This window comes from Mustelus asterias, chromosome 18 (assembly GCF_964213995.1).
Source record: "Mustelus asterias chromosome 18, sMusAst1.hap1.1, whole genome shotgun sequence".
NCBI lineage: Eukaryota > Metazoa > Chordata > Chondrichthyes > Carcharhiniformes > Triakidae > Mustelus > Mustelus asterias.
In genome coordinates, this window is record NC_135818.1 from 53,964,473 (window position 1) to 53,981,146 (window position 16,674).

General features: G+C 38.4%; 1 protein-coding gene across 3 annotated transcripts in view; it reads left to right on the forward strand.

Annotated features, from left to right (window-relative positions):
• sos2 (son of sevenless homolog 2 (Drosophila)) overlaps window positions 1-16,674 on the forward strand; it is a 100,024-nt gene that overhangs the window by 70,714 nt on the left and 12,636 nt on the right. For all 3 annotated transcript variants that reach the window (XM_078233964.1, XM_078233965.1, XM_078233966.1), the window contains 7 exons: window positions 67-148; window positions 395-517; window positions 1,516-1,619; window positions 2,408-2,630; window positions 6,854-6,973; window positions 12,632-12,794; window positions 16,315-16,432. In XM_078233964.1, the coding sequence (XP_078090090.1) occupies window positions 67-148; window positions 395-517; window positions 1,516-1,619; window positions 2,408-2,630; window positions 6,854-6,973; window positions 12,632-12,794; window positions 16,315-16,432 (933 nt within the window). The remainder of the gene's footprint in view (window positions 1-66; window positions 149-394; window positions 518-1,515; window positions 1,620-2,407; window positions 2,631-6,853; window positions 6,974-12,631; window positions 12,795-16,314; window positions 16,433-16,674) is intronic.

Here is a 16,674-nt window from a genome sequence, read left to right on the forward strand (position 1 = left end):
ATTAGAACTTTTTGATAAATGTGTTGCTATTGTATTGTCAATATGTCATTTAATATTTATTTACAGATCCAAATTTTGTGCGCACTTTTCTGACAACATATCGTTCATTCTGCAAGCCCCAAGATTTGCTGAGCTTGTTAATAGAAAGGTAAATCAGCAATTAAGGTTCTAACTAGATAGTGAAAAAAATTACTGTTAGATGCCCTGCAAAACGTTGTCATGAAAGATTTTTTGAAAATGGTGTAGTGTTTATCAATTGGATTTTGGTGAAACATAAAGGTTGATGTATATAATTTGCTGTACTTTTTTGTCAGGCTGTATACTTTGGCTTTTGGAGTTTTCCATGTGTATTAAATATTATTTTGCTAAAATTGTACATTTTTATTTTGTGTAGGTTTGAAATACCTGATCCAGAGCCCACTGAGGCAGATAGGCTTGCCCGAGAGAAGGGTGAACAGCCAATCAGTGCAGAATTGAAACGGTTTCGTAAGGAGTATATCCAGCCAGTGCAACTCAGGTTTTAAAAATATTTTTAACAGAAATATAGTCACATTGGTAACGATACTACTCATACCATCCCTAGAGTCAGAGTAAAGTGAAGGCAAAAGTCAGTAGCTACTCGTGCGTTACACTGCTGGTATTCTATCTGACAGGTGACCTGGAATGCCAATTCAAGATAATATCCTTAGATGTGTTTTACTTGTTTGGTGAGCACGTTGAAAGGTACATGAAATTGATTCAGAAAAATGCTTGAGAGTTGTTTCAGGATTTCTAATTGAGTTCAAACGCAACAGATAATGTGTCTAATTTTCGGTATGCCAGTCAAGGATCCAATTTCAATTTGAATAGTGAGACTTTGTCCCAGGAAAATATTCTGGACAGCAAGGGTCAGTAAAAATGTTTTTTTCCCTACCTCTCACATATGGCAACACCCAAAGACGGTAACTGTACAATGTATTTTCTCAGTCATTCTATCAGCATGTTATAAAAGAGTAAAGCAACTGAATTTTACAGTTAACCGATGGATTTCTCGATGTTGATAGGTCGTCCCTTCACAGAATATGATTGTAGTATTTACCGACTTGCCATTAAAGCTGATGCTCCAAATGGGGAAAGCCAAGGTGATAGCTACTTAAAGCTGCAATGTTTGGCTAGTTTATAGTTGTAGGTGTCATTTTCTAAGGTAAACTCTTTGAAAAGGTCATTAGACAGTTGTAAAACAATGGCCAGAATTTCCGTCAGGATTTCCTTTGATGGAGGTGGCCCACCACTGGTCCCGCTGAAATCAATGACAATCTGCATGGCTCACCTGTCCCGCTGCCGGGGAACCCACGTCAGGGATCGACTTTGGTGGACGATCCTGCCGGCGGGAAGGGCTGGCAAATCCTGTCCAATGTGTGAAAGTTTTATACTAAATGTAAGCATTTTAAAGGTTATCATGGATGAAAGACATCTAAATTAAAAAGGTTTTGTGATGTTTTGTTCCTCAATGTAACAACCTGTTTTCTTTTTTAGGGTACTAAATGTTTTTCGACATTGGGTAGAACATCACTTCTATGACTTTGAGAGAGATAATATGCTACTTAATAGGTTGGAAGGCTTTATTTCAAGTGTGAGAGGTGTGTATTAAGAAAAACTAGATCTATCAGGTCCGGGGTTGACTTTGTAAAAAGTGTTTCAGACTGTGATATTTTATATCGCGGAAGTAGATTTATTACTTCAGTATCAACTTTATTCAACTTAAACAATGCTACATTAAAAACTCAACTTTTGCTCAAGTTCCTGTCAATTTCCCATTCTCTTTTCTGACAGGACTTTCACGTTAATTGCAATTTTACTTTCTTTCTCTTTCTTGTCGTACTTTTATTTGTATACTTCCCATTTTAAAAATCTATTTAAAGTACTTGTTTTAGATGTTATTTACAACAGTGCCCTCTCCTGCATGCCCTTGAATTCACTAAAAATCTGGAATTAAAAGTCTAATGTTGACCAAGAAACTATTGTTGATTGTCGTAAAACTGATCTAATTCACTAATGTCCTTCAGGGAAGGAAGTCCTCACCTGATCTGGCCTTCATGTGACTCCAGATCCACAGCACTGTGGTTGACTTTTAAATGCCCACTGAAATGTAGGGCAGTTAAGGATTGGCAATAAATGCTGGCATGGCCAGCGGATGCCCACATCCAATGAATTAAAAAAAAATAATCACAGCTATGAACTTTTGACTTGATGCAAACTCAACTTCAAGTTTAAGAAGTTGTAGTGCTAGCAGCCTGATTATACTAAAGTGAGAAAATTAAGCCATGTGATTCTAAGGGTTTGCGGACAGCATTCATCCCTGGCTAATTTCTGCCCGATTTGCAAACCTGTAATGTGAATAACACAAGTTAATATTTTATCTTTGCAGGGAAAGCCATGAAAAAGTGGGTAGAATCCATTACAAAAATTATCAATCGCAAGAGACAAACTCAAGTGAATGGAATCAGCCATGCTATTACTTTTCCGGACCCACCACCTCACATTGAATGGCACATTTGTCGATCTGGACAAATTGAGGCATTTGACCTTATGACTCTTCATCCAATTGAAATAGCACGGCAACTTACACTTTTAGAATCTGACCTTTACAGGTAAAATAGTAACATAGCTAATGTAAATAGTATGTAGCTTTAGACTTTAAGTTCAGCACAATCAGTTTTTAAGGTTGCAATCTGACCTTCAAAAGATAAATATTACCGACTAATTTCTACAACAGTTAAAATAACTGCAACTAAATTTCCTGCATTCTGGCACTGGAGTAAGCTATTGATGATGTATTTTCTCTAACAAATTTAACTAAACCGTTATACAGTTGATCCCAAGACACGCTGTTAAGATCCAAGATCAGACCCCTAATTTTGTCCTGGTTCTTTTTTTTTTAAAGCAGTCAACATTGAAATCCCAGTTACATACTAAGAGAGTAAACCCAGAAGATTCCACAATTTTAAACAAACAGGAGAACTTTTACTGTACAAAAATCAACAAAGCAATCAATACTCATACTCTAACATACATAATTAACATGAGGTAAACATGAATTAACAGGCAAACTGTGGTTACAAACTGCACATTAAATGGAAGTTACAAGCAATACATTTTCAGCAACACACCCAGACATCAATGAGTCATAAACTCTCTCCTTCCTGAGGGACTTCAGTTCCTCTTTTTCAAAGAGCAAGTCTGTTTCCCAGCCGACAACAGCTCTATCGTACCCGTGTTCCTTTAGTATAATCTTAATCCAAAAGGCACACTGTTCCAGATTTCTCTCAGATTTGTTTCCAATTCCAACCTTCATGGTCTTGAGCTGACCGACTACTGAGGCTGCATCCCCCTGTGATGACCAAGCTATGCCCCAGCATCTAAATATAGGCAGCCATGTGGCTGAGAAGCTGGGACCATGCCAACAACTCCTCCTGGGCTTTCCTTTGCCACAACATCCAGCTTCGTACAGCTTGCACTGCCCCTAGGCTTTCTGAGCTCCAATCTCCCCAGCTGCACTGAGCACATACTACTCCTAGGCTTCCCTAAAGCCCCAACTTCCAGCAGCACGGAGCTACCAGCAGTTCTTGGGCTTCTCTCAGAATCTCAGCCCCCTCAGCAGCATAGAGCTAACAACAGCACTTCAGCTGCATAGATCTGATATTCCTCTTGATCTGCTCCCAACTCACTGACCCTTGAACTGATATATCCTGTTAATATTTCCCAACAGAGTGCATGGAAGGGTTACCAGACTGATTCCTGGGATGGTGGGACCGCCGTATGAGGAGAGATTGAGTCAGTTAGGGTTATGTTTGCTGGAGTTCAGAAGAATGAGGCGGAATCTCATAGAAACCTATAAAATTCTAACAGGACTCGACAGGGTAAATGCAGGAAGGATGTTCCCAATGGTGGGGGAGTCCAGAACCAGGGTCACAGTCTGAGGATATGGGGTTGACCATTGAGGACTGAGATGAGGAGAAATATCTTCATCCAGAGAGTGGAATTCGCTACCACAGAAAGTAGTTGAGGCCAAAACATTGTATGTTTTCAAGAAGAAATTAAATATAATCTTGGGCCGAAAGGGATCAAAGGATACGGGGGGGGGCGGGGGGGAAGATGGGAACAGGCTATTGAGTTGGATGATCAGCCGTGATCATAATGAATGGCAGAACAGGCTCAAAGGACCAAATGGTCTACTCTTGCTCCTATTTTCTGTTTCCCAGACAGAATTTGATGTATCCAGGTTGGCTACATTCTGCACCTTAAATGTTTCGATCTTGAGACAACTAGAGGTAACCCCACTTTGTGAAATTCCCATGGCTGCGCATCTAACTAACACAGACAGACAAAAAATATAGATTTTGACACAATAATTACAAATTTTTGATTTGTCATTTAAGTCTTTCTATGCTATTCATTCTTCATAAAGTAGCGCAAATGGCTTGGGATTTTAGGAGCATGCCCAAAATAGAACCATAGAATCCCTGCAGTGCAGAAAGAGGCTATTCGGCCCATCGAGTCTGCACTAACTCTCCAAAAGAGTGTCCCACACAGGCCCTCCCCTCGGCCCTATCCCCGTAACCCTGCGGGTTTACCGTGGCTTCTTCTGCCTAACCCAAACATCTTTGGACACTAAGGGGCAAATTAGCATGGCCAATCCATGTAACCCGCACATTTTTAGACTGGAGGAAACCAGAGCACCCGGAGGAAATCCATGCAGACATGGGGAGAACGTGCAAACTCCACACAGTCGCCCAAGGCCAGAATTGAACCGGGGTCCCTGGCGCTGTGAGAGAGCAGTGCTAACCACTATGCCGCCATAAAATGTGCCACCATAAAACAAAAGTACAGAATAACCCTGTGATTAATGATAGGGCCCGTAATTGATTTAAACTATAAACTTCTCCAATTTTTCAATAGGCAGACTAAAATAATTTGGTGAAATAGAGCTTGATTTGAATTATTAGCTGCTTTATTTTTCAGGTAGCAACTTATAGTTGTAACTAGTAATAGTTGGGATCAAATATCACTTCAACTAACTTGAAATCTCTTGTGGTGTCCAAGAAAAAGAATAAAAAATGTCATGTTACCCTTATTAGCCAGCTTACTTTCATATGAATCATTTAACTTGGATGGATTAAAAGATCCTACGGCATTATTCAAATGCAAAGAATTTTTTCCAGTATCTTGGCTGCCAATTGTCCCTCAACTAATATGAGTGCATTGGTTATTCATTCCATTTGTGGGCATACCAAATCACAGCAGTGGTTATACTTTATTTTGCTGGCAGTGAAGCATTTTGAGGCATCCTGAGATTGTGAAAGGTGCTTTATAAATTCAAGTTTGTTCTTTTAAGTTTAGCAGTTCAACCTATTAGTGGTAATAAACTGATCTTGCCTCACCAGGCTAATCTCTGTTTCTCGACAAGATTGACCTTCACACCTTGTATTTTTTCTCTCCCTTCCCAGGAAGTGCAGGGTTGTCTTACTGACTTCTTACCCATTCACTGACTTTTCAGTAAGCTTTTCAATAAAATAGCTATCTCCACCTGCTAGCCCCTTTCACCTCGCAACCTGTGGTTCCTCAAGACCCAGACAACATCTGCTATTCTCAAAATGACAGGACCATCCTGTCTTAACGAGTCTGAAATAAGTCAATAGTTTCTTAGAGCAGATATTGAGTCTTGGCCATCTTATGCATCTTAAATGCCTGGTCCACAAACAAATAAATTCCTCTTTGTCTTAACAGTTATAACATTCATGAAGAGAGAATTCTAAACTTGTATAAACGTACTTTGATGCACTTATTGGCTCACATATTTACATCAAAAATGATAATATTTAAGAAATATTAAGTAAAATCGAATGCCTGTTTATGTATAGTTTATTTAATCATAATTGCTTTTTTATTTGTCTTTCTTTCTGAAAATAGTAATTTCTGCTAATTCAATAATGAACATTCTGCATTGCCATTAAGCTTTGGTGGCTTTTGCACAATGTTAACTTCGTGGAAGATCAGCAGGCACTTGAATGTAATGTACCTTACAATGTTAATTGATTCCATAGTGAAAGGTGATAATCCATTTGAAATATCAAAGTGCTTACAATTTTGCATAATAATTTACAAATGCTATTTTAAGAAAAAAACTCCCCTTCTCATCTTGATTTTTATTTTTGAATCAGATTTTTTTTGTTTTTATTTAAGAAGAAGGGGGTTGAGAGACAGAGATGCGCTTTATGTTAGAAATAGTGAAGACTTAGTCAAAGAGGTGTGCGTGAATTCTAAATGGAGCAGATGGATATAAAAGTAAAATAGTGAAACGTATGATTGAGACTACTTAAGGAAGTCATAGGTGAAGAGGGAAGTATGACATTAGAATGTGAGAAACAAGATTAGTACAAATGCAGAAGTGGCCTAGGCAACAAACTGCAGGTAAATCTATTGGGATGAGCCACCTCATTATTTGTTTTAATTGTTATTTTCAGTTGTGCAGTGCGTAAAGGGTAATAATTTTAGGAACTTCATGAAAGCACAATTCGTTATAAAAGTTTTTTTAAAATATCAGAACTGAAACTTGACACCTCTCTGGCTAATAGAAAATATTTGCTGTTTAGTATTCAAGTGCTTTCTGGATGTCTAATTTTACAATCTCCAAAATTGAAAAATATGATTTATTTCCAAAATCAATATAGCCAAACATAAATGTCACAATCTCCCAGAATAAAATTTGAACTAGTTACCTTTTGTTTACTGTCCTCCTAGTTAATTGTAACTTTGTTTTTATAATAGTGGATAAAACTCCAATTTAACACATTCTACGTTTATTTTTTAACAGGGCCGTTCAGCCATCAGAACTTGTGGGAAGTGTCTGGACAAAAGAAAACAAAGAGTTAAATTCCCCAAATTTACTGAAAATGATTCGTCATACAACAAACCTTACTCTGTGGTTTGAAAAGTAAGCACAATGCCGACCTATGTGAGGATCTCTGTTCCTGGAATGTAACTGTTTAAAATCACATACTTGTTAATATTGCCTTCAAAGCTGGGGGTTTACTGCAGTTTCTCCCACAGTTCCATTAATCCCCACATAGAGCCTGTCTTTAATAAGCTCAAGTGATAACATTTGATTTATTTTATGCCTTTACCACTTTGGGTAAATGCTACAGGAGTATGGTCTATATTAGGAAGCTTTTTAGATACACCTTTTGGCGAGAGTGGTTGAATCATTCAATAGATTGTCTAAATCAAATGGAGTACCTTGACTCTGCAGTCATTCTTTAAGTCTCCTCTTGTGACAGATGGCACTTTGCTTGAGAGGATCATCCTGAACCAACTGAATGAAAGTACGAATATATGGATGTTTTTTGGTGCAGAGTTTAAGTGCAAGGGTCCTACCGTATGTATACAGCCCTGTAATTTCGATTATTTCAGTTTCAGTCCATGGCTATAAGAACTAAGAGCAGGAGTAGGCAATCCAACCCCTTGAGCCTGCTCTGCCATTCAGTATGATCATTGCTGATCTTGCCTTGGCCCCAACTCCACTTTCATGCCCGTTCTCCATAACCCATCAACTGATTGCTAATTAAAAATCTGTCTATATCCTCAAATTTACTCAATGTCCTGGCATCCATTGCACTCTGAGGTAGTAAATTCCACAGATTTGTGACCCTTTGAGAGAAGTAATTTCTCCTTATCTCAGCACCTTGATCCTAAAACTATGACCTCTTGTTCTAGATTGTCCCATAAGAGAAAACATCCTTTCCACGTCTATCCTGTCAATCTCCTTTAGCATCTTATATACCTCAGTTAGATCTCCTTATTCTTCAAAACTCGAGAGAATATCGGCCTAAACTTTTCAACCTGTCTTATAAGACATGTCTCATCTCTGGAATCAATCTAGTGAACTTCCACTGAACTGTCTCCAATGCAACGGTATCTCTCCTTAAGTAAGGGGACAATAGTCTGAGTGTGGTCTCATTAATGCCTTGCACAGTTGCAGCCACACTTCCCTACTTTTATACTCTATTTCGTTCACAAAAATGCCAAAATTTCATTTGGCTTCCTTATTACCTGCTGTGACTGCATACTAATTTTCTGCGATTCATGCACGAGGACGCTCAGATCCCCCTCCACCGAAACACTCTGAAATTTCTCTGTATTTCGATAATAAGTTTTCTTTTTTTCTGACCAAAATAGATAACCTCACACTTAACTACGTTTAACTCCATCTGCCAAAATTTGGCCCACTCATCTAACCTACTCATATACATTTGTAAATTGCTTATTTCTTTATTGCGACTTACTATCCCACCTATTTCAGTATCATCTGCAAATTTAGCTATAGTACATTCTACCCCTTTATCCAAGTCATTAATATAGATTGTAAATAGTTGTGACCAAAAGACCAAACCCTGTGGCACCCCACTTGTTACATCTTGCCAACCAGAAAAAGACCCATTTATCCTAAGTCTCTGCTTTCAGTTGATTATGATGTGGAGATGCCGGCGTTGGACTAGGGTAAACACAGTAAGAAGTCTCACAACACCAAGTTAAAGTCCAACAGGTTTATTTGGTTGCACAAGCCACAAGCTTTCGGAGCGCTGCTCCTTCATCAGGTGAATGGGAGTTCTGTTCACAAACAGGGCATATAAAGACACAAACTCAATTTACAAAATAATGGTTGGAATGTGAGTCGTTACAAGTAATCAAGTCTTAAAGGTACAGACAATGTGAGTGGAGAGAGGGTTAAGCACAGGTTAAAGAGATGTGTATTATCTCCAGCCAGGACAGTTAGTACAGTTAGATCTTGCAAGCCAGGCAAGTCGTGGAGATTACAGATAGTGTGACATGAACCCAAGATCCCCGGTTGAGGCCGTCCTCTCATGTAAAGACTCGCATTCCAACCATTATTTTGTAAATTGAGTTTGTGGCTTTATTTGCCCTGTTTGTGAACAGAACTCCCACTCACCTGATGAAGGGACAGCGCTCCGAAAGCTTGTGGCTTGTGCCACCAAATAAACCTGTTGGACTTTAACCTGGTGTTGTGAGACTTCAGTTGGTTAGCCTGTCCTCTATCCAAGCTAATAAATTACCCTTATCCCATGTGATCTTACCTTGTGTATTAACATTTTGTGCGGCACCTTATCAAATGCCTCTTGGAAGTCCTGATATACTACAACTACAGGATCCCCATTATTCATTTTGCTTGCTACATCTTCGATGAACTCTAGCAAATCAGTGAAACACAATTTACCCTTCATAAAAACATGCTGATTCTGATGGATTGCGTTTTGACTTTCCAAAAGTCTGTTATTATTTCCTTAATAATGGATTCTTAACAATTTCCTAACAATAGATGTTAAACTAACTGGTCTATAATTTCTTACTTTCTGCCTCTCTCCCTTTTTAAATATATAATATATTAGCATTTTTCCAATCCACTGGAACTTTTTCCACATCCAGGGAATTTTGGAATATTAAAGCTAATGGATCTACTATCCCTGCTGCTGCTTCCTTTAATAGGATGTAGGCCACCCTATTGATGATTCTTCTAAGTTCTTTCCTTTCTATTATCTCTACATTACCTTTTACTATTGGGTTGATACTAGTGTCCTCCACCATGTAAGCTGAGGCAAAATACTGATTTAGTGTCTGTCATTTTTGTGTTCCCCACTATTAACTCCCCAGTCTCATCCTCCAAAGATCCAGCATTCACTTTAGCTACTGTCTTCCCTATTATATACTTATAGAAGCTTTTGCCATCCTTTTTAATATTTTGTGCTAGTTTTCTTCCATAATTTATTATTACTTTTTTTAGTAACCTTTTGTTGATCTTCAGAAGTTTTCCAAACTTCCACCCTGTCCCTGGCCTTTGCAATATGGTATGCATTAGTATTTGTCTTTATGTTATCCTTAACTCCTTGCGTAGCCATGGATGTTTCTTCCCCCTCTTACTTGTATTTTAGTTGGGAGGAGTTGACTAGCTCCTTAAACATTTGTCACTGATCGTCAACTGTCCTACCTTTTAGTCTTCCTGCGCAGTCCACTAGGGCCAACTCTATGCTCGTGCCTATGCAATTACCTTTGTTTCACTCCAGAACACTAATGTGGGACTCCGGTTTCTCGCCCTCAATCTGAATTTGAAACTCGGGTGTGCTATGATAACTCTTCCCCAGAGGATCCTTAACTATGAGATCATTAAATAATCCCTCCTCATTACACAACACCAAATCCAGAATAGCCTGCTCCCTGGGACGCTACACAATGTAAACAATCCCTAATACATTCAGTGAACTCTCCCGCGAGGAGTTTGATTAATCCAGTCTGTGTTTTTAAATCACCCATGATTATTGCCGTGCCTTTCTTCCAAGCCCCCAATATTTCTTCATTTATACTATATCTCACTGTTCAGGGACCTATATATTACTCCCACCAGGGACTTAATTGCTATGATATTTCTTATTTCTACCCAGACTTATTCTACACCTTGATCTCCAGTGCCTGTGTCATTTCTCACGACAGCACTGATTCCTTTCTTCATTAACAAAACTATACCACCTCCTTTTCCTTTCTGTTCATCCTTCTCATATACTATATTCAACTAAGACTTTTTAAACAATATGGCGTTTATAAGAGTGGTGTAATGTTAACTTGGTTGATTAGATAACTTTTGTAAAATTTTGTTCCATCATAATGTCTAGTTATGTCTTTTTTGCCATTGCAACAGCAACTGATATAGTTTTTGGTTAATGGAAAAAGTGTTTTGGTCAACGATTGGAAATAATGTTGGCTGCCTCTAAATATAATTTCCAAAGGGTTAGGAATAAGGCAGAAAAGAGGCATAGGAGTCAAATTATATTGATCACTTTAAACTGCGTCGATTTCCATAGCTCTTTTGAAGTATACAGGAGAATTCTGCTTCTGAGGCCAGAATTCTCCTTTGGGCTGTCTTGCTTCCACTCGGTTTGATGGGTTATGAAATGGCTGATGTCCAATACGTGAGCAGCAGACTCTGCCACAGGCAGGGGCTTGGTACTTGGAGGGTTGGTTAAAAGAGTTGTTTGGATACTTGTGTTCTCTCCCTAAAGCCTCAATGCTGTTTCTCCATATTCCCAAAGAAGTCTCTTGATGTGTTTACTGCCTTCCGGAATTAACCTTTTCCATTTTGTTTAGTCACAAGCCAGGGGCTCCCATGAGCCAGTGAGCATGTTTGATCTCTTCAGGGATGCTTTAAGGACATCTCTAAAGCATTTCCCTCCTCATGCCATGACCAAGTTCCAAGTAGGAGTCTATTGTCAGGCACATGAATAACATTGGAGCATTAAGAAAAATTAAGCATTTTATCACCAACTTTTTCTACTCAGGCTCTTCTTTTCTGAGGGCTTGAGAGACGGGATTCTGTTCCTCCACCTTAGCCCACTTCTGACTCCATTGTGTGGCTACCTTTTGTGAAAATCCGTAGCAGGCTGAAAAAAGTGACCTTATATTTGTGGGCCATATTGGCAGTCAGTCTTCTTTAATTAGCATTTCATTCCCAGCTTTCAGCCTTATTTTGTTGGGGAAGTGATTCTTCAGATCATGACTTCAGCATGCAAAGTAAATAACCAACTAAATTTAGGGGCCATCCATTTCTACCCCTAAGCATTAAATGCCAAGTTTTACTCATATTTACTTATTGTGCCAAAAATAATTAAGAAAAAATGAGTATCCTTTATCCCCTTTTAGATTTCAGATGAACTTGGCTGATTTGTTAAACTGGTTACAATTACAAACATTGTGTAGATGATGCATTCCGGACATTAGTATGCAGCAAATTTCTATCTAAAGCACGAGTTGGTCGCCTGAGGTGTTGAGTGAAGGTCATGTGAAGCAGGGTTCAAGACCAGTGCCCTCTCCTGGGAAGGTGGTGTAATTACAATATGGATATCAGAATTCATAGCAGAAAGGTTGATGGGGATTGAGTACTGACATAAGATTTCAAATATATTAATTAGTACACATTTTCACGAAGCAACTTCACCTTTGCATTAACAACAAAAACATAAAATGTTGGAGAAATAAGCAGATCTGACAGTATCTGTGGAGAGAGAATAGAGCCAACGTTTTGAGTCAGGATGACCCTTTGTCAGAGCTGCCTTTGCACTGCCTTTACCTCTGCATTGACAAGTTTTATAGTCAAAATGGGAAAAATCATTTTGGAATGTAGATGAAACTGTCCACGAGCAGGGTCTTCCTATGAGGAAAGATGTTGTACAAGATCTGATAACGAAGCAGGACAAGTAAGCTCCATGAAGGTAACTAGTGATAATAGCCTAATTAGTTTGGAATTGGAAACTGATAAACAGAGAATTCAAAATTAAAGTGCTGAACTGAAATATGTTGAATTGGAACAGCACGGAGACTTTGTGTAAAGGTCTCAGTCAATTGACTTAATCAGGCACGTCTGGTTTTGATAGCTAACTGCATCTGCAATGCAAACCAGAAAATAGATGAGATTGCCCTGTTTTCAGCGAGGGAGGCAAAGACTATTCTAAAATTGGCAATATTTTTCTGATGTATAACACTTATAAGATTTTCTGCTTGTGAATATGGATTTGTTAATGTTTTTCCCCAGGTGCATTGTGGAAGCAGAAAACTTTGAGGAGAGAGTGGCTGTTTTAAGTCGAGTTATTGAGATTTTGCAGGTTTTTCAGGAGCTCAACAATTTTAATGGTGTGCTGGAGATTGTCAGCACAGTAAACTCTGTGCCAGTTTATAGGCTGGATCATACTTTTGAGGTGAATATTTTTCTTGGATAGTTTGTTTTGCATCCCCTACTGATCAATGAATATTTGCAGTTGTTTGTACATATTGCAAGTAAAAAGTACTGTTCACAACTAGATAAATTGTTTAAATCAATTTATTAGCTGCTGTTTTTTGAATATTCTACTCCATGTATGTGACGATCAGTCACAGCATTTGTCATTGACCTGTTTAAAACAAATCTGATTTTCAGTTTCATTTAAGCTTCATTTTAATACCAACCAGATCAATAAACAATTACTCGAGAAAAGTTCCACAATTCAGAAAATGTTACATGTTGGTTTTGTTCTTTCTAGGTTACCTAATAAACTTGTCAATGATTTAAAAGACTGTGATGCTCCCAATGATTTTTTAAATTGTACTTCACTGAAAAAAAAATCTTCCTCCTTTCCTTCTCACTCCCTCCAGATACAATTAAGCATTGATCCAAATCCTATAACAATTTTGAGGTGAGGGAGGAGGAGGGTGTGGCATTTACAATTCGTCAATTTAAACTGGGATTGTGTTGTTTGTCATTTGGTTCTCCTTCATGTATAATATAAAAGGCCCATGTAGTCTGTTACCTGTCACTTCTGTCTCATTGCTAGCATCAATTTTTGGTGTCTGATATGCAAATATAGAGTCTATTTGTAGTTTGTGGTCATACGTTGTCCCTGTTTTCTATTCCTCTTTCTGTCTTTACAATGCATGTAAACTTAGGTGTAGTTATGTGTTTATGAACTATATATGTTTATAAACTTGTGAGTAAGTATGTGTTTATCAGAATGTAGTGCAATTTGTGGAGTTTGTGCTGACTGAGCTATCACACCATGTATACAGCACCAAAACATACTATTTAGCACCACCAGTTCACGCTGGTTTATACCCTCCACTCGAGCATCCTCCTGTATTTCCTCATCTAAACTATCATTGTAACCCTCAATTCCCTTTTCCCTTATAAACTTGTCTGCTGATTCCCTAAATGAATCTATGTTATTTGCCTCAACGACTCTGATAGCGAGTTTTACATTCTCACCGCTCTGGGTAAAATTCCCTATTGGATATCTTGGTGACTATTTTGTATTAATGGCTTCTAGCAATGCTGTTCTCCACAAAAGGAAACAGTCTCTCTCTATCTGCTCTACCAAAACCTTTCATAATGTTGAAGACCTCTATTAGGTCATCCCTCGGCTTTATTTTTTCAAGAGAAAAGAGACCAGCCTGTCAATGCTTTCCCCCTCTCTCTGTATCTCTCCCCCTCTCTGTATCTCCCCCCCCCTCTATTTCCCCCATCTCTATCTCTCCCCCCCCCCCTCTCTCTCTATCCCCCCCTCTCTCTCTCTCTCTATCCACGTACTTTTGATATTGTCCTTGTAAATCCTCTCTGCAAGCTCTCCAAGTGCCTCTATTTCCTTTTTAGAATTTGGAAACCACACCTGCATGCTGTCTGGTTTAACCACGGCTCAATACAGAGTTAATGTAACTTCCCTACTTTTCAATTCTATCCCTCTACAAATAAAGCTGAGTGCTTGATTTCTTTTGCCCTTGCTGACCTGTGGCACCACTTTATAATTGGTGCATTTGTAGTCCAAGATCACTTCATTCCTCTACCCCATCTGGACTTGCACCTTCCAAGTAATAAGTGATTTCCCAATTCTTCCCACTAAACTGTACAACTTCACGCTTATGTGTTGAACTTCATTTGCCAATTATTTGCCTCTTTTGCTAGCCTATTAATGTCTTCCTGGAATTTGTTACAGTCCTCCTCAGCATTGACTATCTCCCCAATTTGCTGTCATCCTGCAAATTTAGAAATTGTTTTTTTGGTTCCAAAATCCAAATCATTACTGTAAATTGAACAGCAGTGGTCCCAACACTGATCATTGTGGAACGCTACTTCCCACTTTCTGCCATTCTGAATAACCACCTTTTACTTCAACTCTCTGCTTTCTGTTTTGAAGCCAGTTAATAATCCATTCTGACATTTGTCCCTGACTCCACATGCTCTGATCCAAAAAATTGCATATTAATGCGTAATTTTGAGGTACTTATTTCATTCTGGTGGGAGGGGAGATCATTGTATTTAGTTTTGTATTTTCCTTCTGTTCTTCACTGTTCGGAATGATGAAAGAATCATTAGAATGAGGCGAATCGGTTTCTTGTATCCACGGTGACTTTCTGTAAGTGCCACACAGCTGGTTTACTGCCCTGCCCTTTTCCGCTAGTCAAGCAATTGTTTTTCTCTTCAGGGGTTTATCCCTTTTAAAATACCCTTTTAAGAACTAGGATTGAACCTGCCTCCACCACGCTCTCAGGCAGAATTGTACCCTTTACATTGCCACTCCTCGTTCTTCCTACATTGGCCATGCTAAATTCTCCCTCAGTGCATCAGAACAGGAGTCGGAGTGTGGCGACTCGGAGATTTTCACAGTAACTTAATTGCAATGTTAATGTAAGTTACTTATGACAATAATAAATAAACTTTAAAACTTTTCTGCATTAAATTTTATCTGCCATATGCCTGCCCATTCCACCAGCCTACTTATTTCCATTTGAAGTCTATCACCATTCTCTTCACAGTTGACATTACTTCCAAGCTTTGTGTCATCTGTAAATTTTGTTGTGCACTGTACAGTCAAGTCAAGGTCATTAATGAGAACACCGGTATTAGGAGCAGGAGTAAATCATACGGCCCATTAAGTTTGTTCCAACATTCAGTACAATCATCGTTGACATTTGGCTTCAACCTCACTAACCGACCCGCTTCCTTTCATTCCCTGAGAAATTAAAAATCTGTCTATAGTTGTCTATATGTGCAATATAGTTCAAGCAGTGATCCTGGTACCAAATAGGGAACCCAGTCCTCCAATCTGAAAAACAACCATTCATTACTCTGTTTCCTGTCCCTCACCCAACCTCCTACCCATGTTGGCATTGTCCCTTTTATTCCCTGGGCTTCAGTTTTGCCTGCAGGTCTATTATGTTGCAATTTATCTAATGCCTTTTGGAAGTCCCTGTGCACCACATTAATTGCATTACCCTCGTCAACCCTCTGTATTACCTCACCAAAAAGCTCAACAAAATTAGTTAAACGTGATTAACATGATTTGACTTCAATAAATACATGTTAGCTTTCCTTAATTGGCCCACATTTGTCCAAGTTTTTGTTTATTTAATCACAGATCATTGTTTCCAAAAACCTTTCTACCATTGAGGTTAAACTGATTGGCCTGCAGTTAGTTGGTCCATCCCTTGCTTTCTTTTATGAACAAAGTCTCACATATCCACTTTTCTTGTTTGACAAATGTGATTCCTATATGAAAAAAACAGAGTGCAAAATCAGACGTATCATTAATAAGAAAATGCAAAAAAACCCAAATTTTTAATCCCAATAAATGTTGAATTTCTATCATAACCATGTCATTGTAAATTGATTTATAGGGATGTATTTTGGTCATCTAGCACTCAATTTGTTTAAACTACTCTATAGCACTTTTTATTATATATTTTACACAGGCATTGCCTGAGAGGAAGAAAAAAGTTTTAGAAGAAGCAGTGGACCTAAGTCAAGACCACTTCAAGAAGTACCTAGCTAAACTTAAGTCAATAAATCCACCTTGTGTGCCTTTCTTTGGTAGGCAATTCAACTACTTATTAATTGGTACCTTGATGTGATTTAAGAATGAATTGTGCATCATACCAGTTTCTCCTGTGTGTTCATAAATTAGTGGTACATTATTTCCATAAGCTACTTATTCAGCATGTCAAGTTGGTTTTTAACCAAAGTCTTTCTCTCACTAAGTTTTTTCCTGCTTTTCAGCAGCAACTAATAAAATTGAAAGAATTAATTTAATTTTTTGCTTTACTATTGGTTAA